At 40.5% G+C, this 14,028-nt stretch overlaps 3 protein-coding genes and 1 long non-coding RNA gene across 11 annotated transcripts; 3 read left to right on the top strand and 1 right to left on the bottom strand.

The window, feature by feature from the left end:
- The first annotated feature begins 132 nt into the window (after nucleotides 1-132).
- Nucleotides 133-4,494, top strand: LOC108065367 (aminopeptidase Ey-like). Of its 2 annotated transcripts, none has more exons than XM_070216695.1 (8): nucleotides 133-273; nucleotides 1,210-1,693; nucleotides 1,763-1,918; nucleotides 1,989-2,403; nucleotides 2,466-2,908; nucleotides 2,977-3,526; nucleotides 3,580-4,100; nucleotides 4,157-4,494. In XM_070216695.1, exons 1-8 carry the CDS (start codon nucleotides 246-248, stop codon nucleotides 4,461-4,463), a joined length of 2,904 nt encoding a protein of 967 aa, XP_070072796.1. In that variant the 5' UTR covers nucleotides 133-245; the 3' UTR covers nucleotides 4,464-4,494. The 2 variants fall into 2 exon arrangements, with proteins under 2 accessions (XP_070072796.1, XP_017008819.3); XM_017153330.3 differs by lacking the exon at nucleotides 133-273 and adding an exon at nucleotides 369-434.
- Nucleotides 4,495-5,020: 526 nt separating this feature from the next.
- On the top strand, nucleotides 5,021-8,508 carry LOC108065429 (aminopeptidase N-like). Of its 2 annotated transcripts, none has more exons than XM_070217620.1 (8): nucleotides 5,021-5,083; nucleotides 5,315-5,792; nucleotides 5,844-5,999; nucleotides 6,056-6,470; nucleotides 6,533-6,975; nucleotides 7,034-7,580; nucleotides 7,634-8,154; nucleotides 8,205-8,507. In XM_070217620.1, the coding sequence occupies exons 2-8, from the start codon at nucleotides 5,323-5,325 to the stop codon at nucleotides 8,437-8,439; spliced, it is 2,787 nt and encodes a 928-aa protein (XP_070073721.1). In that variant the 5' UTR covers nucleotides 5,021-5,083; nucleotides 5,315-5,322; the 3' UTR covers nucleotides 8,440-8,507. The 2 variants fall into 2 exon arrangements, with proteins under 2 accessions (XP_070073721.1, XP_070073722.1); XM_070217621.1 differs by lacking the exon at nucleotides 5,021-5,083 and adding an exon at nucleotides 5,190-5,250 and having other exon boundaries at nucleotides 8,205-8,508.
- Nucleotides 8,509-8,633: 125 nt separating this feature from the next.
- LOC108065422 (aminopeptidase N-like) lies at nucleotides 8,634-12,337 on the top strand. Its single transcript, XM_017153414.3, has 7 exons — nucleotides 8,634-8,689; nucleotides 9,020-9,482; nucleotides 9,544-9,699; nucleotides 9,757-10,614; nucleotides 10,673-11,219; nucleotides 11,278-11,798; nucleotides 11,864-12,337. Exons 2-7 carry the CDS (start codon nucleotides 9,028-9,030, stop codon nucleotides 12,090-12,092), a joined length of 2,766 nt encoding a protein of 921 aa, XP_017008903.2. The 5' UTR covers nucleotides 8,634-8,689; nucleotides 9,020-9,027; the 3' UTR covers nucleotides 12,093-12,337.
- Nucleotides 12,160-13,998, bottom strand: LOC138913331 (uncharacterized). Of its 6 annotated transcripts, XR_011419006.1 has the most exons (6): nucleotides 13,984-13,998; nucleotides 13,670-13,694; nucleotides 13,513-13,612; nucleotides 13,245-13,435; nucleotides 12,393-13,171; nucleotides 12,177-12,337 (listed from the first exon to the last, which is right to left on the bottom strand). It is a non-coding gene; the product is annotated as an uncharacterized lncRNA (long non-coding RNA). The 6 variants fall into 6 exon arrangements; XR_011419003.1 differs by having other exon boundaries at nucleotides 12,180-12,337; nucleotides 13,245-13,612; XR_011419004.1 differs by lacking the exon at nucleotides 13,984-13,998 and adding an exon at nucleotides 13,834-13,848 and having other exon boundaries at nucleotides 12,180-12,337; nucleotides 13,245-13,612.
- Nucleotides 13,999-14,028: the final 30 nt, after the last annotated feature.

Genomic DNA, 14,028 nt, shown 5'->3' with positions numbered 1-14,028 from the left:
GGGTTAAATTAATTTTCTGTGTTCTATATGCCGTAAGTTCTTACTTTATTTTGCCTGAACTAGAACTAATTTTACTCCGATTCAATGATATAACCCAGTAAGCATTTAAATGGTTTTCACTAAAACTATACTGTATTGGTATAACAATCAAAAAATAATAATAAATGTTTAAGAATTCCTGCATATATTTGTGTACACATTTTACAATACATTAATATTACTTTTAATTAAAAATACTGAGAGCAATGGGACTTGGAATTACGCATACGCCTGGTAAGCCCACTTTTGTAGTTGTTAATGAATCTCTGCGCCCAAGTCACGCTCTCAATTTTTCATGTTTGTTTCGCTTTACGGTTTCTCTGAAAACAGTGCTCTCCGTACGTTTTAGACTTGATTCGATCGTCGAACTAACCGCATTCGGTCACCGTCCTCTGGTGAGTTTAGAAGTGCCGCTTGTTGCTTTCGATTTGTTGAGTTTTTTGTTTTTTTTTGTCTAAATAAACAAATAAGTTGTGAAATCACAAATTAGTGCCAATGTACATACAACATGTTCTTAACGTAAAATTTAAAACCTGAAGTGATACAAGTGCATTTAAAGAAAACACGTTTTATTAAATTGTCGCAGATTCTGAACTTTGATCTAAAACTTTTACAGTGTTTAAGAAAAATTCTATTATCACAGATTGGTGTGAAGAATTGGTAATATTGGTTAGAATGTGAGAGTGTGTAAGCATCGAAACTTAAAATAAATACGGAACAATAAATAAACTTTGTAGCCCATGAATACTTCATAAAAATCAATTAATAATAAATAATAATAATAAAATTATAAATGTAAATAACTAAATAGAAAATAATCAATTAATTAACTCTTAATATTCTGATTAGCAATAATAACCCGGTTTGAGCTTAAGTTCACGAGATCAGCTGATTATAGTTTATGATTATGATGTTTTGATAAGCCATGTGAATAAAAAGTGTTTTTGCCAAAGCAAAGTAAACAAAATGAAAATGCCGTGTCCATCGGATACATGTTCAATAAATAAAAACACTTTTGGCACATTTACGTTAAAAGTTTTTAGTTCATTGAACTTCTCTGTTAATTTTAATACAAATTATATAGTTTTCAACTTGTTCTCAAACAAAACTTTCTATAAATAGTTCACTTTGTAACGCCTGACCTATAAATGCCACCCATTTTTCTTTTAGGTTTGACTATGAAGTGGTTTCTGTTCTTCGTACTGGCCATTGGCCTGGGTTTATGTTCATCCACGGTGAATTCGGTTTCCGGTTACAACTACTACCGATTGCCGACTGCTTTGAGGCCCCAAAAGTATTACTTGCGTATCCTGACATTTCTGGAAAATCCAGATGATTTGCGCTTTGCCGGGACAGTTAAAATCTTAATTGAAGCCCTGGAAAATACCAGGAACATAACGTTGCACTCAAAGAACCTGACCATAGATGAGTCCCAGATAACTCTTCGCCAAGTCAGCGGAGAGGGAAGAAAGGATAACTGTGTGTCCTCCACGTCGGTGAATCCCAGCCAAGACTATTACATCCTGAACACCTGTGAGGAACTTTTGGCTGGAAATGTTTACAAACTAAGCTTGCCCTTCTCCGCCGATTTAAGTCGACAACTGTTTGGCTATTACCGAAGTTCTTACAAAGATCCCGTTGCCAACGTTACGCGGTGGGTTATTAATCTTTGAGTTTAAATCCTTTAAAATCTACCGAATTTATTTCCCGGATCTCTTTTCAGTTGGTTGTCTTCTACCCAATTTGAACCTGCTTGGGCTCGAAAGGCCTTTCCCTGCTTCGATGAGCCCAGCTATAAGGCGTCCTTTGTGGTCACATTGGGTTATCACAAGAAGCTCACGGCCCTCAGCAATATGCCCATAAAGGAAACCAAGCCTCAGTATGTATTTCTTACTTTAGCGTTTATTTAAAGAGATTTAAAACCCTTCTAATGCACTTCTAATTTATAGTGAATCGCTTCCCAACTACGTATGGAGTCAGTTTGAGGAGTCAGTGCCCATGTCCACTTACCTGGTGGCCTATTCCGTTAACGATTTCGCCAACAAGCCTTCTACTCTGCCAAATGGCGCTCTTTTCCGCACTTGGGCCAGACCCAATGCCATTGATCAATGTGATTTTGCAGCGGAGTTTGGACCCCGAGTACTCCAATACTATGAACAGTTCTTCGGCATCAAGTTTCCACTGCCCAAAATCGATCAGATAGCAGTTCCCGATTTCAGTGCCGGTGCCATGGAAAACTGGGGTCTGGTGACCTACAGGGAGTCCACACTTCTCTTCTCGGAAGGTCACTCTTCTTTGGCGGACAAACAGGACCTCGCCAATGTAGTGGCCCATGAGTTGGCCCATCAGTGGTTCGGAAATCTGGTAATGAAAGGGATTCCTCGTAAAGTATTAGATTTATTATAAAAAGTGTTTTTCCCAAACAGGTCACCATGAAGTGGTGGACTGATCTCTGGCTCAACGAGGGATTCGCCACTTATGTGGCTGGCTTAGGAGTACACAACATCCATCCCGATTGGCACTCAAAGGACAGAGGTTCATTGCAATCCATGATGGCCTCCTTTCGTCTGGATTCTCTAGTCAGCAGTCACCCAGTTTCGAGGCCCATTCAAATGGTAACCGAGATCGAGGAAAGCTTCGATGCAATCTCTTACCAGAAGGGATCTTCAGTACTGCGAATGATGCACTTGTTTATGGGTGAAGAAGCCTTCCGATCCGGTTTGAAGCAGTACCTGCAGTTGTACACCTATAAGAATGCAGAACAGGATGATCTGTGGGTGTCACTCACTCAAGCAGCTCATCGCAATGGATCTTTGCCCAGAAATTACGAAATCAAGACGATAATGGACTCGTGGACTCTGCAAACCGGGTGTGTACTTACTTTACTTCATAACCAATTGTAACCTTAAGCATTTAATATATCTTGATTTCTTTTAGCTATCCCGTGGTCAATGTGACCCGTGACTATACGGCAAAATCAGCGAGGCTCAGCCAGGAACGTTATTTGCGGAATACCCAGATACCTCGAGACCAACGAGTTGGCTGTTGGTGGGTGCCACTGAGTTATACAACGGAGAAGGAAAAGGACTTCAGTAACACGGTGCCCAAGGCTTGGATGGAGTGCAGCAGAAATGGCGAGAGTCTACCCAAGACCATCTATGATCTTCCTGGATCCGATCAGTGGGTAATCTTTAACACCCAACTGTCGACACCATATAAAGTGAACTACGATGCCCAGAACTGGAAGCTTTTAATCGAGACTTTGAACAGCGAGGATTTCGAGAGCATTCACGTGATCAATAGGGCCCAACTTATAGACGATATCCTTTACTTTGCCTGGACAGGGGAGCAGGACTACGAGACAGCACTGCAAGTGACAAACTATCTGCAAAGAGAACGGGATCTTCTACCTTGGAGAGCGGCCTTCAACAATCTAAAGTTGTTGAATAGGATTCTTCGACAGACCCCGAACTTTGGGCTCTTTAAAGTAGGTATCTTGTACCTTAGAGTAAAATCTTTTATAAAGTTCCTAATTTCCAGAGCTATATGAAGAAGCTCTTGAGTCCAATCTACGAGCACCTAAACGGCATGAATGACACATTCAGTTCGATCCAACAGCAGAATGAGATTCTGCTAAAGACGACGGTGGTCGATTGGGCATGTCAATACCAGGTTTCCGATTGTGTACCCCGGGCACAGTCCTATTTCCGCCGCTGGAAATCCGAGGCTAATCCCGACGAAAAGAACCCGATTCCGATCAACTTTCGCAGCACTGTTTACTGCACCGCCATAAGACATGGAACCGATGAGGATTGGGACTTCCTCTGGACGCGGTACAAGAAATCAAATGTGGGTTCCGAGCAGCAGACCATTTTGGCTACCCTGGGTTGCTCGAGAGAAGTTTGGATATTGCAGCGCTATCTGGAGATGGCCTTTAATCCGAAGGGAGGCATTCGCAAGCAGGATTCTACGCTTGTCTTTCAAGCAGTAGCCTCCAGACAAATCGGAATCCTGCTGGCCAAGAAGTACTTCATGGAAAATGTGGAACTTATCCATAAGTAGTAAGTTCACTTGTTATTGAAAGCCAAATGGAGTTATAACGATAATGTTCTTCCAGCTATTATCCCCAAACGAGGACAATGTCTCGTCTTCTGAAGCCATTTTCTGAGCAAGTTATCACTACAGGTGACCTGAATGAATTCAGGACCTTTACTATTAGTTCTCAAAAGTACCTAAAGGGCGTTCGCCAGGCGATTCAGCAGACGTTAGAGACAATGCTCACCAATGTGCAGTGGAAGGAGCGAAACTATCAGCACTTTTCCCGCTCCATACAGCAACACCTGAATAATATACCGACATCTTTAGAACATCTTCAGAAGTCCACTATAAAAAGAAATTTAAATAAACTACTAGTTAATATATAGTATTATACGTGTAGATTAAAAATAAAAGATTTTTATATCTATACTTAAAGATTTTTATTTATTTATTCATTCTTTTAAGTCATCTGAGTTGCAATTGGCGCTCATACAACTTCGTTTATCATTCCCCCTTCGCCACATTTCGGGTTCAGAGCTTACAAAATAACACAATTAATTTAGTTAGGATTTTAAGTAGCCTTTAAGGTAGGGGGCTGATGGCCGAAAGGATAGAATCTCCTCCCGAAATAAATTCGGACCCATGTTCAATTCCGGCATGTGGGAAGATTATTCTTTTTGTGAACAACAATTTTTGTTTGGTTAGTACTAGTATAAGTTGTTAAATATTATTCTCTAGTGAGTCAATATTTAAGAAATAACTTAATTAGGTATGCAGGCTTTCCTTTTAAAAAGCTTTAAAATCTTGAACTATAAAATAAGCTAAAGAGTAAAAGAGAGGAATGGTAATACAATTTTAATTCTCTGAGTTACTCAATTTTTCTCTCTCTTCGAAACTGTTCCGTTACTTATGTTATATTATATTTTTCTTGATCTTCTAATTAGTCGCATTCGGTCTTTGTCTCCGTTGTGTTCACTAGTTTATTTAAATACTCGGACAACCACTGGTAATAGTTGTAAAAAGTCTAACGGGTTAAAGATGTGTAAACAATTTGAGAAATAGTAAATAATTGTTAATTCTTTTGATTTCAAAAGTTCAGGGGGTTTATTGTTTGATAAGAATCATCTTTATTGACATGGCTTTTATGTAATGAGAAGTAAACAACAAACTAAAGTGAATATGAATTGTTTACTAACAGGTTGTAATTTTAGTTAAATGAATATAATCTCATCTTCAGATTCGGCAATGAAATGGTTCTTCATATATGTGATTGCCCTCTGGCTGGGCCTATCCATGGCTATATTAGAGTCCAGCTATAACTACTATCGTCTGCCGACTTCCCTACGACCCCAAAAGTATTATCTGCGCATCCTAACACAGCTGGAAAGTCCAGAAGAACTCCGCTTCAGCGGTACATCCAAAATTTTAATTGAAGCTCTCGAAAACACCAGTAACATCACATTGCACTCGAGGGATCTGGCTATCGATGAATCGCAGATCACTCTTCGCCAAATCAGCGATGAAGGGGATCTGGATAACTGCATAGCCTCAACAGAAGTAAATCCCATACATGACTTCTATATCCTCAAAACCTGCCAAGAGTTATTGGCTGGCCATGTCTATGAACTTATTTTACCCTTCTCAGCTGAGTTGAACCGACAACTTGAGGGCTACTATCGTAGTTCCTACTTGGATCCTGTGACTAAGGAAACGAGGTAAGAATTAAGTAAATCTAGGCTTCTCTTTTTATTTTGACATATTTTTAGATGGATCAGTCTTACCCAATTCGCACCTTCTTCGGCACGATTGGCATTCCCCTGCTTCGATGAGCCTGGCTACAAGGCACCCTTCATAGTGATATTAGGCTACCATAAAAATTACACGGCCCTTAGCAATATGCCCGTGAAAGAAACTAAGCCAGAGTAAATTGTAATTTAATTTAAATATATTTATTTCATAACTATTTAAATTCTTGCAGTAAATCCCTTCCCGACTTTGTGTGGAACGAGTTCGAAGAGTCATTGCCAATGTCTACCTACCTCGTAGCGTATTCCATAAACGACTTTGCCAACAAACCATCAACGCTTCCGAATAGCGTCCAATTCCGAACCTGGGCCCGTTCTAGTGCCATCGATCAATGCGATTTTGCGGCGGAGTTTGGACCCAAAGTTCTTCAGTACTACGATGAGTTTTTCGACATTAAATTCCCGCTACCGAAGATCGATCAGTTCGTCGTGCCCGATTTGAGTTACAGTGCCATGGAGAACTGGGGTCTGGTGACTTATAGAGAATCCAGATTTCTTTTCTCTCCGGAGCATTCTTCGCTGGCGGACCAACAACAGTTGGCCTATTTAGTGGCTCATGAGTTGGCACACCAATGGTTCGGAAATCTGGTAATTAAAGGGATTCCTCGTAAAGTATTAGATTTATTATAAAAAGTGTTTTTCTTGACCAGGTCACTATGAAGTGGTGGACTGACCTCTGGCTCAACGAGGGATTCGCCACTTATGTGAGCAGCTTGGGTGTGGAGCACATTTACCCCAATTGGCACTCAAAAGACAGAGGTGCTCTAAGCTCCCTAATGACCACCTTCCGCCTGGATGCTTTGATGTGCAGCCACCCAATATCGAGACCCATTCAAATGGTAACGGAGATCGAGGAAAGCTTCGATCAGATTTCGTACCAAAAGGGATCTTCAGTTCTGCGAATGATGCACTTGTTCCTGGGCGAAGATTCCTTCCGATCCGGCCTGAAATCGTATCTACAGCTGTATGCTTATAAGAACGCCGAACAGGATAATCTTTGGGAGTGTCTCACCCAAGCTGCTCATCAGAATGAGGAACTGTCCCAGAACTACGACATCAAGACAATTATGGACTCGTGGACTCTGCAAACCGGGTGGGTCTTTGCTCTAGTCCTTATCGTTAGTTATCTAGTTTAACTAGTTTTCTTTCAGTTATCCTGTAGTCAATGTGATCCGTGACTATGCGTCAAAAACCGCGAAGCTTACTCAAGAGCGATACCTTAGGGATACCGATTTATCTAGAGCCGACAATGGAGGATGTTGGTGGGTGCCCCTAAGTTACACGACGAAGGAGGAGAAGGACTTTAGTAACACGGCTCCCAAGGCGTGGGTGGAGTGCACCAAGACTGGTGAAAGTTTGCCCAAGACAGTACAAGATCTTCCTGGATCCGATCAGTGGGTGATCTTTAACAACCAGCTGTCGACACCATACAAAGTAAACTACGATGCTCAGAACTGGAAGCTTTTGATCGAGACTTTGAACAGCGAGTTCGAGAGCATTCACGTTATCAACAGGGCCCAACTAATAGACGATGTCCTGTACTTTGCCTGGACAGGAGAACAGGACTACGAGACCGCCTTGCGAGTTATCGATTATTTGCAGAGGGAGCGAGAGCTTCTTCCTTGGAAGTCGACCCTCGACAATCTAAAGTTGTTGAGCAAGATTCTTCGACAAACACCGAACTTTGGGTTCTTTAAAGTAGGTATTATGTTCTTTAGAGTAACTTCTCTTATAAAATTCCTAACTTCCAGCGCTACATGAAGAAGCTCTTGAGTCCAATCTACGAGCACCTATACGGCATGAATGACACGTTCAGTTCGATCCAACAGCAGAATCAAATCCTGCTAAAGACGATGGTAGTTGATTGGGCATGTGAGTACCAGGTATCCGATTGTGTATCCCGGGCACAGTCCTATTTCCGCCGCTGGAGATCCGAGGCTAATCCCGATGAGAAGAACCCTATTCCGATCAACTTTCGCAGCACTGTTTACTGTACCGCAATAAGACATGGAACCGATGAGGATTGGGACTTCCTTTGGACGCGGTACAAGAAATCAAATGTGGGTTCGGAAAAGCAAACCATTTTAAGTACTTTGGGTTGCTCGAGAGAAGTTTGGATATTGCAGCGTTACTTGAAGGCGGCATTTGATCCTGAAGGTCCCATTCGTATGCATGATTCTTCTTTAAGCTTCCAAGCAGTAGCTTCTAATGAAGTGGGCTTCCACCTGGCAAAGGATTACTTAATTGACAACGTGGACTCTATTATCAAGAAGTAAGTTAAAAGTACGATTTTTCTGGACTGTCTTTAACGATAATTTTTAGCTTTGATCGACCCACTCGACTTTTGCCGCCACTTTCTGAGCAAGTTATTACGGCGAGGAACTTGAATGAGTTTAAGGAATTTGTTAAAAGTTCGGAAGAGTCTCTGGAAGCTGTTCATCTGGTGGTTCAGCAGAGTTTGGAGACAATGGTGACCAATGTGCAGTGGATGAAACGAAATTATCACCAGTTTTCGCACTCCATCCAGCTGCATTTGGAAACAATTTCTTATTCATAACATAACATATTTTAAGTGATTATATTTTTCCACTGGGCTTCCTCAGTAGAACCTAATAAAATAATTTAATTTAATTTGTTTTATTTCAAAAAAAGTCAAATCAAAATCGATAATTATTCAATATTCGATATTCAGTACATATTTCCAGCCCTGGTACTTTTTAGGGGACGGTTTCTGTGACACCCTGTATATGTTCAACCCGATCTTCAAATTAGAATCATTCGCTCTTCTGATTTCGTTGTGCTCAGAGGTATAAATATTTACCGCTCGAAGTGTGTGTTTTGGTACTCGAAGAAATAAATTACGAAAGCAATCGTGATGTTAATTATTATAATCGATTCAAGATAATATTTGTGTTAAAACAAAACATAATCCCAAAATAAATCAATTAATTTTTATTCAAATCAAAAGATTTAATCTATCTCACTTAACCAGCTTGCGAGTTCAAAGGTTCAAAGGGATTATGTGTTGATTAGAACCATGTAAATTTTAATCATTTTTTTCATGCTGTGAAATTTTAAATTATATAAGCTTAGTTACAGTTTAGTAATTTTGGTTTTTTCACAACTTTTACCAACAGAGACGAGCATGAAGTGGTTTCTGTTATTTATTATTGGCCTAGGACTGGGTTTATCCAAGGCCAATTCCAGGTATAATCATTATCGCCTACCGTCAGCTCTTCGACCCCAGAAGTATTACCTGCGCATCCTAACACAGCTGGAAAATCAGGAGGATTTTTACTTTAACGGATCTGTGAAAATTCAGATAGAAGTCCTGGAAAACACCAACAACATAACGTTGCACTCTAAGAATCTAAACATCGATGAGTCAAAGACTATTCTTTGGCAAATTGACGGAGAGCTGAATTGTATATCCTCCACAGAAGTAAACCCCACCCACGACTTTTATATTCTGAACACCTGCCAAGAACTTTTGGCTGGCCAAGTTTATGAGTTGAACTTGTCTTTTTCGGCGAAATTAAATGATCAACTGGAGGGATACTACCGGAGTTCCTATGTTGATCCCGTGGCCAACGAGACAAGGTGATAAATAAGACAAAGCAATATGATTTGCCTTCTTCACAGTACAGTGATTTTCTTGCAGATGGATCTCCATTACACATTTTGAACCAGCTTCGGCACGATTGGCATTTCCCTGCTTCGATGAACCTGGCTATAAGGCGCCCTTTGTCATCACACTGGGTTATCACAAGAAGTTCACTGGCCTCAGCAATATGCCCGTGAAGGAAACTAGGCCACAGTAAATTCGACTTTCTAATTTATTTTATCGGAATTATTAGTCTTTTCTTTCTTGCAGTGAGTCGATCGCCGATTACATATGGACGGAATTTCAGGAGTCTTTGCCGATCTCCACCTACTTAGTGGCCTATTCCGTGAATGATTTCTCCCACAAACCTTCCACCCTACCAAATGGCGCCCTTTTCCGCACTTGGGCCAGACCCAATGCTATCGATCAGTGTGATTATGCCGCAGAGTTTGGACCCAAAGTTCTCCAATATTACGAGCAATTGTTCGGCATAAAGTTCCCGCTGCCGAAGGTCGATCAGTTCGCTGTGCCCGACTTTAATATTGGAGCAATGGAAAACTGGGGTTTGGTGACCTATAGAGAGACTGCACTCCTGTACTCCAGTGAATTTTCCTCACTAAAGGATAAGCAAGAACTTTCCAATATTGTAGCTCATGAGTTGGCACATCAGTGGTTCGGAAATCTGGTAACCATGAAGTGGTGGACAGATCTCTGGCTTAAGGAGGGAGTGGCCACCTATGTGGCTACCTTGGGCGTGGAGTACATCCATCCGGAGTGGCGTTCCATGGAACTGGAATCTTTGTCCAACTTGCTGGCCATTTTCCGAAAGGACGCCTTGGAGAGTAGCCATCCCATTTCGAGACCCATAAAAATGGTTTCGCAGATTTCCGAGAGCTTCGACGAAATCTCATACGAGAAAGGATCTTCAGTTTTGCGAATGATGCACTTGTTTTTGGGGGAGGAGTCATTCCGTACCGGACTGAAATCCTATCTAGAAAGATACGCTTATAAGAATGCCGAACAGGATAATCTTTGGGAGTCACTTACTCAGGCTGCCCACAAAAATGGTGCTCTGCCAACGAACTACAACATCAAGACCATTATGGACTCGTGGACTCTGCAAACCGGGTAAGTTTGAATATTAAAAAAAAGCAATATATATTTAATTTTACAAACCGCTTTATAGATATCCCGTGATCAATGTGACCCGTGACTATACGAAAAGGAATGCGGAACTCAGTCAGGAACGCTATCTTTTGAATACCGATATATCCAGAGCAGGAAAGGGATGTTGGTGGGTACCACTTAGCTATACCACGCAGGAGGAGAAGGACTTTAACAACACGTCCCCCAAAGCCTGGATGGAGTGCAGCCAGAGTGGCCAGAGTCAAACCAAGACAATCCAGGACCTTCCAGGACCCGATCAATGGGTGATCTTCAACAATCTTTTATCGTCGCCCTATAAGGTCAACTACGATGCCCAGAACTGGAAGCTTTTAATCGAAACCTTAAACAGCGGGGAGTTCCACAGCATTCACGTGATCAGTAGGGCCCAGCTTATAGACGATGTCCTGTATTTCGCTTGGACAGGAGAGCAGAACTACGAGATCGCCTTGCAGGTGATCAATTACTTGCAGAGAGAGCGAGAGCTTCTTCCCTGGAAATCGGCCTTCGAGAATCTAAAGTTATTGAATAGAATTCTGCGACAAACAGCAAACTTTGAGTTCTTCAAGGTGAGTTCATGAGTTTTCATAAAGGATTTGTTAGTATATTAAATTCGCCTATTTTCAGAGCTATGTCAAACAGCTAATTACGCCCATCTACGAGCACCTGAGCGGCATCAACGACACATTTAGTTCGATCCAACAGCAGGATCAGATCCTCCTCAAGTCGATGGTGGCCGATTGGGCGTGTCAGTACCAGGTGGCAGATTGTGTGCCCCAGGCATTGGCCTACTATCGCATCTGGAGGTCGGAGGCTAATCCCGATGAGAAGAATCCGGTGCCGATTAATGTCCGTAACACCGTTTACTGCACCTCTATAAAGCATGGATCCGATGATGATTGGGAGTTCCTGTGGACGCGTTACAAGAATTCGAATGTGGCGGCCGAAAAGCGAACCATTCTGACGGCTTTGGGTTGTTCGAGGGAGGTTTGGTTGCTGCAGAGGTATTTGGAGCTGACCTTTGACCCCAAAGAGGATGTTCGCAAGCAGGACTCGAAGTGGGCCTTCCAAGCGGTGGCCAAAACCGAGGTGGGCTTCCGGCTGGCCAAAAATTACTTTATGGAAAATGTGGAGTTTATAAATAACTTGTGAGTAGAGCACCGTTTTTGGTCTGTAACACTTTACCTTATTTTTTCTTATTTTTATATTTTAGCTACCATCAACTTACCAGAAGCTTGACTCGTCTCCTAGAACCCCTTCAAAAGCAGGTCTTCAAGCGGAAGGACTACAACGAGTTCAAGGAATTTGTCGTCAAATCACAGGGGTCCCTTAAGGGTTCGGAGGAGGCGATTCAACACGCATTGGAGATTATGCTGACCAATGTGCAATGGAAGGAGCGAAACTATGACCGATTCACCAGTGCCATTAAAAAACTCCTGTAAACTATTCAGACCAATCACTCCTAAAATAATGAAGTTTATATTGCCAACTAAATGTTATATTTGGTTAGAATTCGTAGAAAAAAGAAATATAACATATCGTTAAACACTATTAATTAGTATGAATAATCATTAGTATCGGTGTTCTCTGAGTCCGCATCTCGAGATATAAAATCTCGTTTAATTATCCAACGGCAATCCATATATAAATAGGTAAGGTTTGGGGTGGCCTCATCAATGTCTTCTACCTGTAAGAAGACTACTTTGATTTTTCGGAAATTTGTGTCATTACTTTACACTTACAAGAAATTGCGAGAATTTTGAAAATTGATATATTGTGAGATGTAAAGGTTCCTGAAGTGCGGAATTTCTCATAGACTTTAGTATGGCGTTAATTTCGCATACAAAGTCTGAAACCACTTCATATTTCATTTTACTTATGTATGTATGTCTGAGTTGTCATGTATCTTTAGCTCAAGTTTCCCATGCTTGATAAACGTAACATCCACCCATTCACGTAAAACTAAGGTCGCAAGAGACTCCTCTATTGAATTGCTGTCATCGGATATTTTACATAAATCGTACTCGATCTGCATTAGTGTATTCCATTTCCAATCTTCATCAATTCCATATGGATAAAGTATATGGTTATGAGTTTCGTATCGTATGAGCAAATATCGTAATGAGTTAAAAGTCGAAAAGGTAAACGGTTAGATGGTCGATGGTCAATCTTAAAGGTCGAAGATCCCATGGTCTGGTCAACTTTCGTATATCGTTGGTAAATATTGATATTGCTTTCAAATCAAAATGTAGTAAGCCAGTGATGATAAATTTCTTTAAATTGGGACACTTAGCCAACGGTGCAAATTGGGAAACATGATCGCCTGGGCTTAGCCTTATTTCCACGTGCTCAAGACTATCGCAATGGGGTACGATATCAAAGAGACTTCCATGTACTTCTGTGCCTTTAAAGGCCAACTTTGTCAAATTTCTATTTGAGCGGAATATGTCTGCCAACGCTTCTCCAGTAATATTACCGTTTAACTCTAATTTTTCTACTTTTTCGAGACCTTGTGGATTGCCTTAAGATAAAGAAAAACATGCAATTGGTTAATTAAATAAGGATATCAATAATATATTAAGTAAATAATTTACCTTTTATATCAATGATTACGCAAGCGTGTTCAAACGAAAGTTCAACATTAAAAGGACGTCTTTTATAGACAGCTTCTAGGTAAGATTTCCAGAAAACAGGATTTCCTTTGTTTAATTGCTTATTGATTCGAAGATCTATTTCCAACATCGTTATCCTGCACACAAGCACCAACTCAAGATCCTCGTTAAGGCTTTTGTAATATTCCTCAAGCAATTCGAGAAAAAATTCATGCGCCAGTACAAAGTTTATCAAATCATTATAACTTGCCTTGCAATTTTCAACTACATAATTCATTATCTCCAAGAGACAATAGCTGTTTAAAATAAATTCACCGTTCTCGTCCATTTCTTATGATGATCTGATTAATCTATTACAAAAGTAAACTAGTTATAATTTAAAAATCAGTGGTGACTATGATTCTGACCTTATTCTGTGACTCCAAATGAGAACTGAGTGGACCACATATAATGGAACAATAAAAAATATGTCAATTACAGTAAAGCAACATTTTAGGAATAAAATAAGTGTTTTTTTTAAGTGTTCCAATTTGACTCGTATATTTTTACACGTGTGTACATAAATTCTTACCGTATATATGTACATATATCCGTATACATATGTATCCGCAAATTCTTCAGAAAAATTGTTAAATGTGTTACATTTTTTTTTTGCAATGCAATTGCAATGACAACATTTGACTAAACGAGGTATTGTTTATAATATCGGTTACCAACTTACCGAAAAGTGTTGTTTCCTCTATTTTTTTGAATTGTTCTCGTAGTC

The sequence above is a fragment of the Drosophila takahashii genome, chromosome 3R (assembly GCF_030179915.1).
Source record: "Drosophila takahashii strain IR98-3 E-12201 chromosome 3R, DtakHiC1v2, whole genome shotgun sequence".
Lineage (NCBI taxonomy): Eukaryota > Metazoa > Arthropoda > Insecta > Diptera > Drosophilidae > Drosophila > Drosophila takahashii.
Note: the sequence above shows the minus strand (reverse complement) of the source record. Positions and strands in the feature narration are given on the sequence as shown.

Excerpts from the sequence above, each read along its gene's own strand:
- LOC108065367 (XM_070216695.1), top strand. The coding sequence starts at position 246 with ATGGGACTTGGAATTACGCATACGCCTG. Across the intron at positions 1,919-1,988 it reads ATAAAGGAAACCAAGCCTCA|TGAATCGCTTCCCAACTACG; the intron begins GTATGTATTTCT and ends TCTAATTTATAG. Across the intron at positions 4,101-4,156 it reads GTGGAACTTATCCATAAGTA|CTATTATCCCCAAACGAGGA; the intron begins GTAAGTTCACTT and ends ATGTTCTTCCAG.
- LOC108065429 (XM_070217621.1), top strand. The coding sequence starts at position 5,323 with ATGAAATGGTTCTTCATATATGTGATTGCCCTCTGGCTGGGCCTATCC. Across the intron at positions 6,471-6,532 it reads ACCAATGGTTCGGAAATCTG|GTCACTATGAAGTGGTGGAC; the intron begins GTAATTAAAGGG and ends TTTCTTGACCAG. Across the intron at positions 8,155-8,204 it reads GTGGACTCTATTATCAAGAA|CTTTGATCGACCCACTCGAC; the intron begins GTAAGTTAAAAG and ends GATAATTTTTAG.
- LOC108065422 (XM_017153414.3), top strand. The coding sequence starts at position 9,028 with ATGAAGTGGTTTCTGTTATTTATTATTGGCCTAGGACTGGGTTTATCC. Across the intron at positions 9,483-9,543 it reads CCCGTGGCCAACGAGACAAG|ATGGATCTCCATTACACATT; the intron begins GTGATAAATAAG and ends ATTTTCTTGCAG. Across the intron at positions 11,799-11,863 it reads GTGGAGTTTATAAATAACTT|CTACCATCAACTTACCAGAA; the intron begins GTGAGTAGAGCA and ends TTTATATTTTAG.